At 28.3% G+C, this 16,010-nt stretch overlaps 1 protein-coding gene across 3 annotated transcripts in view; it reads right to left on the bottom strand.

The window, feature by feature from the left end:
* Window positions 1–6,904: 6,904 nt before the first annotated feature.
* Window positions 6,905–16,010, bottom strand: part of LOC130670888 (3-phosphoinositide-dependent protein kinase 1) — a 143,345-nt gene continuing 134,239 nt past the window's right edge. For all 3 annotated transcript variants that reach the window (XM_057474497.1, XM_057474496.1, XM_057474499.1), the window contains 3 exons: window positions 11,479–11,718; window positions 9,491–10,837; window positions 6,905–9,410 (listed from right to left, as the gene is read on the bottom strand). In XM_057474497.1, the coding sequence (XP_057330480.1) occupies window positions 9,294–9,410; window positions 9,491–10,837; window positions 11,479–11,718 (1,704 nt within the window). In that variant the 3' untranslated portion in view covers window positions 6,905–9,293. The remainder of the gene's footprint in view (window positions 9,411–9,490; window positions 10,838–11,478; window positions 11,719–16,010) is intronic.

The raw sequence follows: 16,010 nt of genomic DNA, 5'->3' as shown, positions 1-16,010 counted from the left end.
AAAATTTCTTGGAACACAAAAATATTTTCTTGACTTAAGAAAATATTTCTTGACTTAAGAAAATATTTCTTGACTTAGGAAAATATTTCTTGAAGGGAGAAAAAATTTTCTTGATAAAAAAAAAATTTTTTTGAGGCAAGAAAATTTTTATTTGCCTTAAGAAATTTTTTATATTATGAATTAAAGACACAAAAATTTCCTGGGGCGAGATTAAATTTTTCTTGGTACAAAAAAAATTTTCTTGGAGCATGAAAATATTTTCTTGACTCGAGAAAAAAATTTTTTGAGGCAAGAAAAAATTTCTTGAGCTAAAAAAATTTTTTTTAGTCTTTAGAAAATTTTTGCTTTCAATTCATAATAAAAAATATTTCTTGAGCCAAGAAATTTTTTTTCTATATATATATATATATATATATTTATAAATATATATATCTTTTCATTTGCATGCCGGTGTCGCTGTTTCTCTCAAGTATGCATTTAAAGCTCAACACTCGTGTTAATTAACAAAACAACGAATTAATTAAAAAAATTAATAAATCAAATCATCGTTAAATTTTTTAAAAAATGCATTTAAATTAATTGATTAATTTAAAATTACAATTGATTGTTAAAAAATAAAAAATAATGCGCCCATAATTTTTAATTAAAAAAATTGTTTTTTTTTTCAATTAAATTTTATGAAATTACGTACTCGATTTATCTTAAGAGAATTTAAATAAATAAATTAACCGGATGTGTCAAAGAATATTTATATTAATTAATATTTAAATTATTAAATAATTAATAATCCTTTGCTGCCACATATCGCTTCCTTGTACCGTCAGCACTCGTTGCCATGACAATAATCGTCTAATTATTGTTTTTGTAAAATATTGTAATATATTATTACTGTCATTATTATCATTAATATTAATATTAATATTATTATTGTAATTTTAATGTATAATTAATAATACATAAAAAAACTGTAGTGTGACAAACTAATTTAAAAAAATGTTATTATAATAATAATAATAATTAATGAGCGGTTAAGATTAATTGTGTGACTGAGTCGCGCAGTGAGGATCGTTACTTAATAATAATAATAAATATTTATTATAAAACTAATAATTAATAATTAAACATTAATTTGTTATGATTTATAATTAAAATAATAATTATTATTATTAATGTATACGATTATTTTATTTGCGATTGGGCTGTGCGAATTTTGTTGGTAGTTTTATTATTAATTAATAATTATAATTAAAAAAAAAAAAAAATTAAGTCTCGAGTGTCTTTGTGACGTAACAATAATAATTATTGCAAGTGCTTGACATTTTGTTAATAAAAAATAATTTGTGTACCAGACCCAATTACTTTAAATATATATGACTATTTATATATATATTGTATGAATGATTATTATATATAGAAGAATGGTGTAAGTGATAAAATAAAATTGTCAGATATGAATATGAATATTATGTAATAAATTATTTTAAGTAACGGTCATATAATTATTGCTAGAGAGAGTGTTATTTATTTTTATTTGTTGCAAATTTATCGATTGCCTTCCATTTGAGTAAATAAATAAATAAATATGAATTTATTTTTTGTTGCGTTACTTTTTTTTAATTTTAATCCTTGTTAATTTAAAAGGGACCACTAGTGGGAAATTTTGAAAGAAAAGTGGGTGCGTGTACTTAGGTACGCGCATTAGAAGTTATACTAGAATAAATTTTTCATGATACCTGCATCGGAACTTAAAGTTTCGGTGTCTCCACAGCCAGTCAAGAGAAGCGAATTTCAAGCCGATGCTGCAAATAACTGCTAGCGAATTCGTAATTCACAAATATCTTCACACAAAGGGCAGAAATATGCGTGTTTGCTCCCTTGGGAAGAAACACGATTGTTTCTGCCCGGTGTTAGTTATATTTAATGTTCATTTGCAGCCTTATTACTCTCATTTGTTTACTTGTCACTTCATTTTTTTAGTGACAGTTTTAATTAATCAAATAAAATTAATAAAAAATGAGTGAAAATATTATTTTTGTCTTATTTACTATTTAATAAGTGACTGTAAATCACAGATTTTTCATTCTCTTAGAGTTCTCCTTATCATCGGCTTGAAATCAACTTGTTTCTTACTAGCTGCTGACACTGAATCTTAAAGTTCCGATGCAGATAATCATGAAAAATTTGGTGTATGACTCAGGATAAAACACGATTTCAGACTGCGGGTGATGTCAGCCAACTTCACCCTAGTCTGAAATCTTCTTATTTCATCCCTTGTCACACAAGATACTATTTAATCATTACTTTTTTTATTTTTATTTCATAATATTAGTTTTTTTTAATTATGAATTTTTATTTAAATCTTAAATTATTGATATAATTTTTTTTTATTTCTTACTGTCAGTTTAATTTTTTAAAAAAATTATTAGATGTCGGCTAACTTCAGTATCATTACCAGGACGACAGGATGTACTCTTATTATTCGACTATTCGAAACCGAGTGTTTATTTTTGAAATTAAATTCAAATAAACTCATAATTACAGGATGCATTCAAAATGCGCTGCGAGCAGCTATCGTGTAGCGCATTTTGGAATGCACCCTTATTAATTGTTCTTATTACTTGCGCGGTAAATTTAAATATTTGAAAAATAAATTATTAGAAAGTGGAGTAAACTAAAAATCGCACGTCAAAATAAAATGACGGCAGAATATGATAGGAAAATATTTAAAAATTAAAAAAAAAACACTTGAGTGTTTGAACAAACCTTGGTGGGGAAATAATATGCAGAAGGGTGTCCTAATACACTTGGAGATTTGATTTAAATTGCTCCAAGTGTATTGCAGCTAAAAAACGTCACTTAGCTGCTATTTCCCACCAGACGATGCCAGATGATTTTGCTCAGGAACTTGGAAGTCATCAGCATCAGCAATTCGCAACTCTTTACACTAGCACTGAACACTCAACACTTCACTACACCACAGACACTTTGCACAATTTAAATTTTATAAACACTCCAGATTTTAATGAAACAATGACTATGAGCAATAAATTTTATGGATAATTCCGCGCATTAACTGCAATACTGTGTTTCAATTTAAACGTAAAGAAGAATCTGGACTACTCTTGTTATTTTCGATGATACTGACTGCCGCTATTGGACCGCCAGTTGATACCAAGCAATCGATTATGCAATTTATTCGACCGTCCCCCACTTTAGCAAAAATTTGAACGGACTACAGCAACGCACAGTAGCGCCATCTTGGCGCGAAATTTCAAAATTTGAATTTAATAATTTAAAAAAAATTTTTTTTTTGTCAATAGTTATATTAATTGGACTCTAAAGTTTGCTCGAAATTTTTTATTTTCATTAATAATTTATTAATTATTCTTATTACTTGCGCGGTAAATTTAAATATTTGAAGAATAAAATATTAGAAATGGGAGAAAAATTAAAAATCGTACATCAAAATCAAATGCTGGCAGAATATGATAGAAGTATAAAAAAAAAAATTACACAAATATATTTTTAAAATGATACAGTAGTTAGCCGAGGTTTTATAATTTTTGGGTTTTTTTAAAAACGATAAATTAAAAAAATAAATATTTAAAAAAATTGCATCTATAGCATTTTTAATTTCCTGCAGGTGCATATTTTTAGTTTTCATTTTTTTTATGAGTGTGAATGTATCAGACATCAGACAAATTTAAAATTATTAATCAATCGAGTAAATAATTAACAAAATTAAATTTTAAAATATTATTTTTTTAATTATATACCCTATTTATTTATAATTTGAAATTCTCCTGATGTCTGCTACATTCACACTCATATTTTTTTATGATTCTCGTTTCTAAAAAAATCTAAAAATTATCAACTGTCTGCTAACTTCAGGATGATTTTTAAAAACGCCGGCAAAAAATAACTTGAAGAAAAAAAAAATTTTTCACATCACTTGATAAAAAACACTTTCCACTCACACAAGAATACTCACTGATATTTTTTCACTACTTTTTCATATAAATAATAACTAATAAAATTTATTTTCACTGATTTTAAATTTATAAAACGAACGTCAACGAGCACCGATAGCTCGACAATGGAAACAATGACACGATTTATTTAAATGAGTTCTTTTACTACTTATACTTTACATACCGACTTAATTATTATCACAAAATGTTCACTGGCTGTCAAATAATATTTAAGGACACTTGTTTTAATAAATATAATTGCAAAAATAAATTATTTATTTATTTAATCACGAGCTAGACACACGGCCGGCGTCATTACGATGGCGACAGTATGAAGTCAGACCCAGAACACTTGCGCAGTTGTGGGAGCGGTTGGAACGCTTGCGCAGTAGATATAAAATTCCAGTGAACGTGCGCAGAAGCATTCTGAGTTAGTTTCTCTCCCGCCTGACGCTCTCGTTGTTGTTGTCGTTTTATTCGGTTACAATAATTCTTTTAATTACTGTGACACTCGATTACAAGTGTGATATTAGTTTTAAATAATTTTTTATCAAATGATGAACATTTTGTGATTTAAATTAATGTGTGTCCGTGAGTGTAAGTTATTAAATAAATTAAATTCAGTGCCGGCTTAGCTCTCGGGGCTCTTGAGTTACTCAGCGCCATGTTTGGCGTCGGAATTTTTAAACGGGAATAAAAATAATTAAATGTGTTTTCTTTTATTATAAATAATATAATTAAGTGATTGTAATAATTTAGTGAGTAATTAGTTGTGATAATTGAACTGTTTTAGTGAGTGCTTATGTGTTTAATTTATTTATTTTTTAATGGTAATGTACTAGTACTGGCAGCGGAAAATAAAAAAGGCGGGAAGCGTGAGTAAATTTAAAAAAATTATTGATTAAAGTTTATTATTCACTGATTATAATTATGGATCAAAATTCAAACAATAATAATATTGTTTTTTAAAAATTTTGTTTGATTAATTTTTTTTTACGAGTGTGAATGCAGCAGACATCAGACAAATTTAAAATTATAAAAAGAATAAATAATTAAAAAAAAATTTATAAAAAATGCACTGATTAATTTTAAAATTTTTTAAATGCGTATTTTTTTTTAAACTTTATTTTATTAATTATTTACTCTATTTATTAACGATTTTCAATTTGTCTGATGTCTGCTACATTCACACTCATATTTTTTTTTTAAATTTTGTTTAAGACTCCCGCGTTTTTACCTTACATGTTGCTTTTTTTTTTAATTCATTCCAACCCGCGTGTATAATTGCCTACCTGAGCCAAAGGTTGTAATTATAAGTTCATTTGAACTGAATTTAAAAAAAATTAATTAAAATGTGGAGTGTTTATAAAATTTAAATTGTGCAAAGTGTCTGTGGTGTAGTGAAGTGTTGAGTGTTCAGTGCTAGTGTAAAGTGTTGCGAATTGCTGATGCTGATGACTTCCAAGTTCCTGAGCAAAATCATCTGGCATCGTCTGGTGAGAAATAGCAGTTAAGTGACGTTTTTTAGCTGCAATACACTTGGAGCAATTTAAATCAAATCTCCAAGTGTATTAGGACTCCCTTCTGCATATTATTTCCCCACCAAGGTTTGTTCAAACACTTGCGTATTTTTTTTTTAATATTTTAAATATTTTTCTATCATATTCTGCCGTCATTTTATTTTGACGTACGATTTTTGGTTTTCTCCACTTTCTAATAATTTATTTTTCAAATATTTAAATTTACCGCGCAAGTAATAAGAATAATTAATAAGGGTGCATTCCAAAATGCGCTACACTGCAGCTGCTCGCAGCGCATTTTGGAATGCATCCTGTAATTATAAGTTGATTTGAATTTAATTTCAAAAAAATAAACACTCGTTTTCGTATAGTCGAATAATAAGAGTAAATCCTGTTGTCTTGGTAATGACACTAAAGTTAGCCGACGTCTAATAATTTTTTTAAAAAATTAAACTGACAATAAGAAATAAAAAGAAAATTATATCAATGATTTAAGACTTAAATAAAAATTCATAATTAAAAAAAACTAATATTATGAAATAAAAATAAAAAAAGTAATGATTAAATAGTACATTGTGTGACTAGGGTGAAGTTGGCTGACATCACCCGCAGTCTGAAATCGTGTTTTATCCTGAGTCACGCACTATATTTTTCATGATTATCTGCATCGGAACTTGAAGATTCAGTGTCAGCAGTCAGTAAGAAACAAGTTGATTTCAAGCTGATGATATGGAGAAACAGACGAGAATGAAAAATCTGCGATTTACAGTCACTTATTAAATAGTAAATAAGACAAAAATATTATTTTCACTCATTTTTTAGTAATTTTATCTGGTTAATTAGAACTGTCACTTAAAAAATGAAATGAGCAAACTCAAGTGACAAGCAAACAAATGAGAGTAATAAGGCTGCAAATGAACATTAAATATAACTAACACCGGGCAGAAACAATCGTGTTTCTTCCCAAAGGAACAAACACGCATGTTTCTGCCCTTTGTATGAAGGTATTTGTGAATTATGAATTCGCTAGCAGTTATTTGCAGCATCGGCTTGAAATTCGCTTGTTTTGACTGGCTGTAGAGACACCGAAACTTTCCGATGCTGGTATTATGAAAATAAAATTTTCTAAAAATAAATTACAACTATCATGAGGAAGGTAAATAAAAAAACTCACAAATTTTAGCATTTCAATGAAATTTAATATAAATAAATTGAAATATTGATCATATGTCAATAGGGCTTTAACATCCACATCACTTAAATTTTTACACAAATTATTATAATCATACATTATTTATTTGTTAAATCAAATGATCTGAAATATAACTCGCGGTATATATGCGCAGAAACAAAACGCAAAAAGTTATATCTAACAATAAAATAATAATAATAATAATACGCCCTTAGTGTGTGTAATAATGATGTGTATAACGTACATACAAGTACACACTTAGTCTACATACATTTAATAATACTGTAAATTTAATTGTAACCTTGACTTGCATCGAAAAAAAAAAAAGAAAACAAACAATAACCAATAGACATAAACTGTTACGCCTAATTATGTAATTGATAATAATTATAATTATTATTTATTTATATAAACATTAAATTATCTTAACTACGGCAATAATTAATTTTACATCGAGGTCTAAAATTTATTTAATTATTTTATTGGCTAATGACGTAGTACCGGTAATTAATCACCGGCTTATTGCGAGGTATTTAAATAAAAAGTTTGCAGTACCTGCATAAAACGTAGATAGAGCAAAGTTTATTATAAATACTCTTTGATTCGCACAAGCCGGCAATTAAACGCGACATTAATTTATAAAATTTTTCCTCAACATTAATATTGCACATATATATATATAAATATGACTTATAATTAAATTAGAAATATAATTTGTCAGAAAATATATACATGAGGTCGCGCAGCCCGCCCAGACCTTACATGACCTGTCAAAAGCGGTCTTTTTGAACCGACCATTGGGCGCCGGGGACAATTATTTAATTAAAAAATAATTAAATCATTATTTCGAGCAGCTTGACTCGGTATATATTTACTGAGTCATATATTTCTAAATACCCTGATTTATTCTGTGCTAACGTTAGAGAAAAAATTTTAGCTATCGATACAATCGAGCTATTGACTTTTACTTATTTAGATTTTATGAGACTTTTATTTGTACACTCGTTTATCTACGGATTTATAAATAAATAAATATATATATGTATATATAGAGAGAGAGAAAGATAGATATAGATATAAATTATTTACAAGACGTACGTACATGTACGCACTTAATTAACATATAAATATTATACAACAAATGGACATTGAACTCGATTGTATGTCACGTGAGTCAGTACTACGCATTTTAATTTTGAACACGGCAGTATTTACATAAAAGGTGATAGTACTGCTGCCGGTTCAATAGAAACACAGCAACTGCAGTATCTATTTGTTAATAATAATTTTTTTTTTTTTTTTTTTTTTCAAGTCAGATGGTAATTACAATAACTATAACAATAATACTAGTTGCATTGACACGTATGAATAATAATAGTAATATTTTAACGAAGAAATAAATAATGAATTTTTTAAATAAATATTAAATGATAATAATAATGGACTGTAAAAAATTCGGAGTGATTACGGATTTTAATTTAATCAGAGTTAACTCCGTCACTCTATTCAAAGTTTCGGAGTCAAAAAAAATTTTTTTTTGAGCGGAGTCATTTCGGAGTGACCTGGATTTTATTTAAATCCGCATTTACTCCGATTCGGAGTTTTTATATTAAAATAAACTTTCTTTTGGAGTAAATTTTACTCTGACCCGGAGTTTAAATATTAAATCAAACTCCGGAGTAAATTTAACTCCAGAGAGATTAAATAAATAAAACTCTCGTCGGGGTAAATTTTACTACGACTTGGAGTCTGATACTCCGTAGTAACTCCGAAAATTTTTTACAGTATAATGAAAAATTATATAACGTAATGCAAATCGCTGATATAAATAAAAAAAAAAGAAAAAAAAAATTAAGTAACGGCATACATTATAAATGAAAATGAATTTAAAATGTTAATATTTTTATACGACACAATAAACACTTTCGCGACATAACATTTACTTATTATTTAATTTAACTAATTAATTATTGACTAAAAAATTATTATGAGTATCTATTAATTTTTTTTAGATCTCGGTTATAATTATTTTAAATTGTCTAATTTTTTTTAATTATTGTGTTACTATTAGTCCGCTATTAAAATGTCACTTGAATTTCATATATATTTATATATATTTTTTTTGTCGTGTTAAATTAACTTTATAATTATAATTACTAAATATTCAACAAAGCCGATTTATAAACTCGATATTTACAATATTTACAAAGGAATGATTAAATAATAATAATAATAATAATAATAATAATAATAATAATAATAATAATAATGAATTAAAATGAGTAGAGAAAAATGCGTATAATAAGTGTGCATTTAAAATTATATATCTTACGCACATTTACGGCGATGTATTAAAGCTTTTAACGTTAATTAACTCACGGATAATTTTTTAAAATTATCTATTAATTAAATAATTATTTAAAAATTTTTTAATAATTACTTTGGATACATATTTTAAGTTAAAATCGTCATAAATAAATAAGTTATGTACATAACTGACGATTTTTACTTGAAAAAAAAAATATATATATGGGTATACAAGTGACATTATTGCGAACTGTCATTAATTGTCGTATACATTCAATGCAATGACATTTAAACAAATTGTCATTAATGTGATTTTTTATTTTCTTGCAAACCATAATAGTGAACTCTCATTTCTTCGATAACTCGACACCATTCTAGTGCAAAACCTTCAGGGTCTTCGAGATAATACGTTCTGTCAGGCTGCAATTATAAAAAAAATAATTATTGTTTATTTTATAATTAAAATGATTAGAAGAAAAAAAAAAGTTATAGACAATTACCGTGTGAACGAAGAAAATTTTAAAATTCTTAGGTTCGACTCTGAGTTCTTTACTCCATGGGATCTCTCCCTTCAAAACCATATTGAAAGGGTCGACGTAAAATAGATGGGGTCCGGTGGTCAGTAGCAGCATCCGTCTTCTTGCAAAAAGTCCTTTGCGTTTGTTGATGAAACCTTGCTTGAGAATAACTTGATCATCAACAAAAGGATGCCACTGATTAGACGCACGCTGAGCTTCCAACTGACTTTTAAATTCTCCGGGTGTTAAGTCGACGATACTCGACACCTTCTGCTTGGGTTTTTTTACGACAGATATTACAGGCACTGGTTTCTCAGGTGTCTCTTGACCGATACCGAGACCGAGTAATCTTGTGAGTTGTTTGTCATCAAGGCCCGGCTCTAGATGATCTGGTACGCGATAATGGGAGCGCATTTCTTCGTGCTCAGACGTACCAGGTAAGTATGGATAGATAGATGGCGGCACTTGTTCATGGAGTGTCTCGAAATCAACGCCCTCGAAAAATGGGTGAGCGCGAATACTTGGATACCCAGCGCCGTGTTCATCTTGGGCGCCAAGTCTCTGCGATTGATCGATAATCAGCAATTGGCTCACAAGTGATTTAGCCAATGGGCAAAAACCATCTGGGATTTCGTAGTCGAGTTTAAGAATTTGTTGGAAAATTAGATATTCACTTTTTGAATAAAATGGCGGCAATCCTGACACCATTTGATAGATAATACATCCAAGAGCCCAGAGATCAGATGCTCTGGATGCTGGTTTGTCAGTGAGTATTTCCGGTGATACATATTGCGCAGTACCGACAAATGAATTTCTTCTTTCGCGTCTGCGAGGTCGTTCATTTTTATCACCAGCATCGGATTGGGTTGTTGTTGTTGTGGTGGCGGTGGTTGTTGTCAAGGTATCGGGATCGTCCTTGAGTATTTTAGCGCTACCGAAGTCGGTGATCAGTATGTGCATTTTTTCGTCAAGAAGAATATTTTCGGGTTTAAGATCGCGGTGAATGATTCCAAGACCGTGAAGATACTCCAATCCGCGAAGAATTTCGGCGGAGTAGAACTTGGTACACTCGATGTCAAATGACCCGACTTTGTTGATGTAAGGAAGTAATTCACCGTTTTTGGCGTACGACAGTACAAAGTAAAGTCGGTCGACGTCTTGGAAGGTACAAAACAATCTTACGAACGAGTGTCTTGCACCAGCCAACATGTTCAGTACTTCCTTCTCACGTTTTACGTACTCAGTCTTTTTTTCTTTTATGATATGACGCTTCTCGCACACTTTGATAGCATACTCTCGGTTAGTATGGATGTCTTTGGCGATGTAAACCTGTAATACAATTACAATTACGATTATATTAATTAGATTCAAGTCTTAATTTCTTCTTGAGAGAGTAAGGAAAAATTTTATGATCCTGAAGTTAACAGACAATTAAAAATTGTGGGATTTTTTTTCTACATCAATTACAAAAAAAAAAAAACTAAAAATATGCACTAGTAGGAAATTGCATAAACTACAAGTGCAATTTTTTTAAATATTTTTTTTTTTAGAATTTACTGTTTTAAATAAATTCAAAAAATTATTAAACGTCGGGTAATTTCAGTACCATAAGTTAACGGAATTAAAAATTTTCAGATTTTTTTCCTACATCAATCACAAAAAAAAAAAAAAAAACTAAAAAAATGCACTTGTAGCAAATTTGATAAACTACAGGTGCATTTTTTAAAAATATTTTTTTTTTTAATAATTTATTGTTTTTATAAATAGTCAAGAAATTATCAGACGTTGGCTAACTTCAGTATCGTGAATTTAAAATTTTTTAAATCCAATAATTAGTTGAATATCTCAAGTTTTTTATGAAATAAATTTTCAGATAAATTATAACTTTTTTTATTTTACAAGTGATACTGGGGTATTTGCGTAGGGACTGGAGGTTTCTGGTATATAAATAGATAAACAATATAACTTACGGTAGAAAAACTTCCTTCGCCAATAACTTTACCGAAGATAAAGTCATTAGCAGTACGCTTGTGCGTCTGAAGGATGTTGATCGTAGGATTTGCCGCAGGAGGAACTCGTGGCATGAGATTATCAGACGGCGCCACTACGCCGCTGGTAACGTCATTCGTTGGTGGAGACATTTTAGACACCGGGCCCTCCACCGTTACCGTCGATTGTGTCGAAACACTGAGCGTCTGGTTTGCCACACGCTGAAACACAATAAATAAACATAAATTATTTTTAATTTAAATTGTAATCTTATATATTTTAAATATATAATTATGATAATTTTAATTATTTTAATTAATCCGTGTAATGGTTCTTTCAACAGAAACCGAGACGCCAGACAAAAATATTAAGCAATATTTGGTCAATTGCTTAGGTGACTACTCTCATTACCAGTTATCATTACTGTCGCGGAATCCCATATTTAAGGAAAAATAACATTTGTTTCAAATTATTTTTATGGACTTCAAATTTTATAAGACATTCACTAGATAGTAGAGATTAAAATAGAGAATGAGTCAAAAAAATTTTCTCATTGCGAATTGAAAAAAAAAAATTTCTTAAGACGAAAAAAAATTTTTTTGGAGCCAGAAAATTTTTTTTTTTTACTTCAATTCATAAGAGAAATTTTTTGACGCAAATAAAAATTTTCTTGGAGCAAAAAAACTTTTTCACGTCAAGAAATTTTTTTTATTTCAATTGATGATAAGAAAAATTTCTTGGGGCAAATAAAAATTTTTTTGGAGCGAATAAAATTTTTTTACCTCAAGAATTTTTTTTTTTGTGTCTATATTAAAAAAATATATAGAGTAGTATATTTAAGATGTATAAAAAAGCAAGATGATCCGGCATTGATACTTGGGAAGAAGAACCCTCAGTTAAAAACTGTCACATAATACATATTTCCGGTGTTTAACGATCGTTTGTAGTTGTGACACAAGGACATTGCCCGTTGGCAACCCTAATCACTTTATTTCCTGTCTGAGCAACCAAACTCTTCTTACACAACTTATATATTTATATATTTACTTCTTATTATATTTCAATCTCTCTATTAATTATTCATTTTATAAATGTTTATATATTTTTTTATCCATGTTGTTTACTTGTTTTCAATCTCACCAAGCTCGTCTACACATTTATATAATCGTGTTATTTATTAATGGCATTTCGTCTCTACAACCCGAAGGCCGTCAGAAGCCTACCTCATAGCCCATGAATCGCCAACGTGATCGAGCTGTTTCCGGTTTCACGATCGCGGCTCTTGGCACGAGTGTAAGTGAGAAAAAAACATAAAACAGACAAGGATACTACACATTATTATTAAAGCTAAAAATTTCGTGGCTCATATTTACGTCGATTTCGGCTTAGCAACAGCTGTTTGCCTCAAGGAACCCCCACTATCATATATATCACTGATTTTTAACCCGCTCGTCTTGCATTAATTATTACATAATTCATTATCTCCATCCATTAAATTTAATCACTTTATTTTTATTTAAATTCCAACAAAAAAAAAAAAAAAATAAATAAATACATAAATAAATATAAGCCAACAGTTATCAGTTACCTAATCAATCAATCACTCGTTATTTAATAAATAAAATATTTATTATTTAATTAAACCAATTCTCCACATGAGTTAAGTAAAAGTATCACATATATATAATTTAATTACAAATTATTGTCAATAAAAGTAAATGAATTTCTTTTTTCAATACACATATATATGTCTTAATTTAATAAATAAACCAATCAATAATATTTACGAATTGACGTCTTCTTTTTTATTTATTTATTTTTTTTTTTTACCAACTAAATATTTGCTCCAAGTTGTAGTTACTGCGACTAAGACTAACCCTATGGCGTCAACCATGCGTGTAAGGGCATCGACCTCTCGAAGTGTTCGCCCGGGAAGTCACCGGCCTGTTCATTTATTTATTTGCTTATCTAGTATTCTCCCCTCTCTATTATACTGTGACCCTGGTATGGTGTGAGATAGTAAACTATGTAAGACAGTAATATATACATACATATATATGTAGGTATGTATGTATGTAAGTAATAAGAAAAGAAAGAGGGCAATAAACTAAAACCCACAATATACGCAACACACATCTAGACTAGACATGTGTGATGTGCGATGTGTCATGAATCATATATATATAAACATCACGCATCATACAGTTAAGAGAACCAATACATAGTAAAAAAGTATGATATATATTAATGGTATGTATGGTTAAGGGCAATTAAAAAATATGGCGGAATAAAAGACGTAGCGTGTGAACGTTACTCTATATGACGTAATTGAGTAATGAAAAAAAAATTTTCTCAAGAATAGAGTTAATTATTGTTAAGTTGTATAGAAACGTGTGTACTATAAATTTTATGAATGGCCGTTTGGTGTACAGTATAGTAGTAGTATCGCTGCGAAGCGGCTCTTGAAGGCAACAACAACAACAACAACTACTATGTTCATTCTTTTTATTTTTATTTATCATTTTCTCTTATTCACTTGCTGGTGCCTCTCTCTTTTTTCATTGTTTCACATTCAGTTGTAATATATGTATATGTATATATAGATATGCTTTTTCTTTTGATAGATACAGTACACTGTACCCCTATGTATGCATGGAAATGTATACGTATATATATATATATATAGTAACAATAACAATAACAATAACAAAGCGTATAATAGTAAAGATATTTACGGAATTATAAATTTAGCTTAAGCCTCACGCATCCCTGTCATTCATTTTCATTTTATTTTATTTTAAATTTATTATTATCTTATTTTTGTACAATAGACCCATATTTCCCTCCCGGCCGTGAAATTTTATTATTTTTCTTATTTCTTAAATGGCTACGGTCTATAACTCAAAACTATTTTAAACCTCGTAGTAAATATAGACGTTTATTTTAAATTTTTGAATTTTTTGATATTGAGTTAAATATTTATGGCTCTAATTTATTTACCCCCATGAAAAAAATTTATAAAAAAAATATATTTTAAATAGATAACTTTTGGCCAATTTTTGTATATATTTTAAATATATTCTAAGATACATTTTTAAATATGTAGTAAATATAGACAAGTTTATTTTAAATTTTGAATTTTTGGGTATGGAGTAAAATATTTATTTCAAATTTATATATTTAAATGTATACTGAAAATTTATATTTTTTTCTATTTTTATCCCATTGATAATTTGTCGTTTTAATTTTATAAAAAAAGATATTTATATATTTCATTCATCTTTAAAGATAAAATGTAAATTTTAGCAGACTGACGTAAGCGACAATTCGCTAAGGCGTATAAGTACAACTTTTACTCGTGAATGAGATGTTTTGCATTCGCAGACGATGAAAAATGTGCAACTCCCTACGTATATCGCTGTTGCAAGTGCAATATGTACATTCAAATATAACCGCGCTTTCTCTCACTGATTGTTTATTAACTTTTTTTGCTATGAGTACGCGTCGAATTTTTTTTTTAATTTTTAAATGAGCGGGAATGTAGCAGACAATTTAAAATTTTATAATAAATGAATAAAATGTGAGTAGAGTAAAAATAAAAAAATGCATGTTCAGATAAATGAAAAAACCGTACGCGCATTTTTTTAAATTTCATTATTTCAAATTTATAAATTTCTCGTCTGCTACATTCACACTCGTATTTTTAAGCGAAAAAATGATTTCTTGTGTAAAAAAAAAACTTATGATTAAAATTTTGAAAAATGATTATTAGAAAATAAACAATAATCTAAATATAAAATTGCATATCTCGATTAATATAAAAATAATAATAATAATAATTGTTGTTGTTTAAAGTATGTTAACTATATTGTTTATCATCGGGAAAAATTACTTGTCATCACGACATTGTAACACTTGATATTATTAACCTTCTTTAAGATAAATAAATATATTATTATATTATTTATATTTAACGGCGTAAATTTTTTCGATCGATAACTTACGAGGTCGCAACAAATGCGACGTTAAATACATAAATTTATAACTATTTTAATACAATATTTAAATTGACGATGTCAACTTCACTTACATCCTGATACTGAAGTGAGCTGACGTCTGATAATTTTTTATTTTTTTCAAAATCATAAATTCTAAGAAATTGCGCCTATAGTTTTTTTTTTTTGCAATTGACGTTGAAAAAAAACTGACAATTGGCAGGTTTTTGAATTTTGGAAGAAATAAATAAAATGTAAGTACAGAAAAAAAAAAATGCACACTTAGATAATTGAACAATCAGTAGGTGCATTTTTTTAAATTTCATTATTGTCCTTAATTAATTATTTATTTAAAATTCAAAAATTGTCAATCGTCTGCTACATTCACTCAACTTCAGGATCATTTTTACCCAAATAAATTGAAATAATTTTTTTTTCTACTTGATTTATATACATACATATATTTTTAGTAAGGGGAGATATATTTTGAAGATGGTTAAAGAATTGTCTGAAATGGT

Source organism: Microplitis mediator, chromosome 7, assembly GCF_029852145.1.
Source record: "Microplitis mediator isolate UGA2020A chromosome 7, iyMicMedi2.1, whole genome shotgun sequence".
NCBI lineage: Eukaryota > Metazoa > Arthropoda > Insecta > Hymenoptera > Braconidae > Microplitis > Microplitis mediator.
The sequence above is the reverse complement of the archived record's forward strand: the minus strand, read 5'-3'. Positions and strand labels throughout refer to the sequence as shown.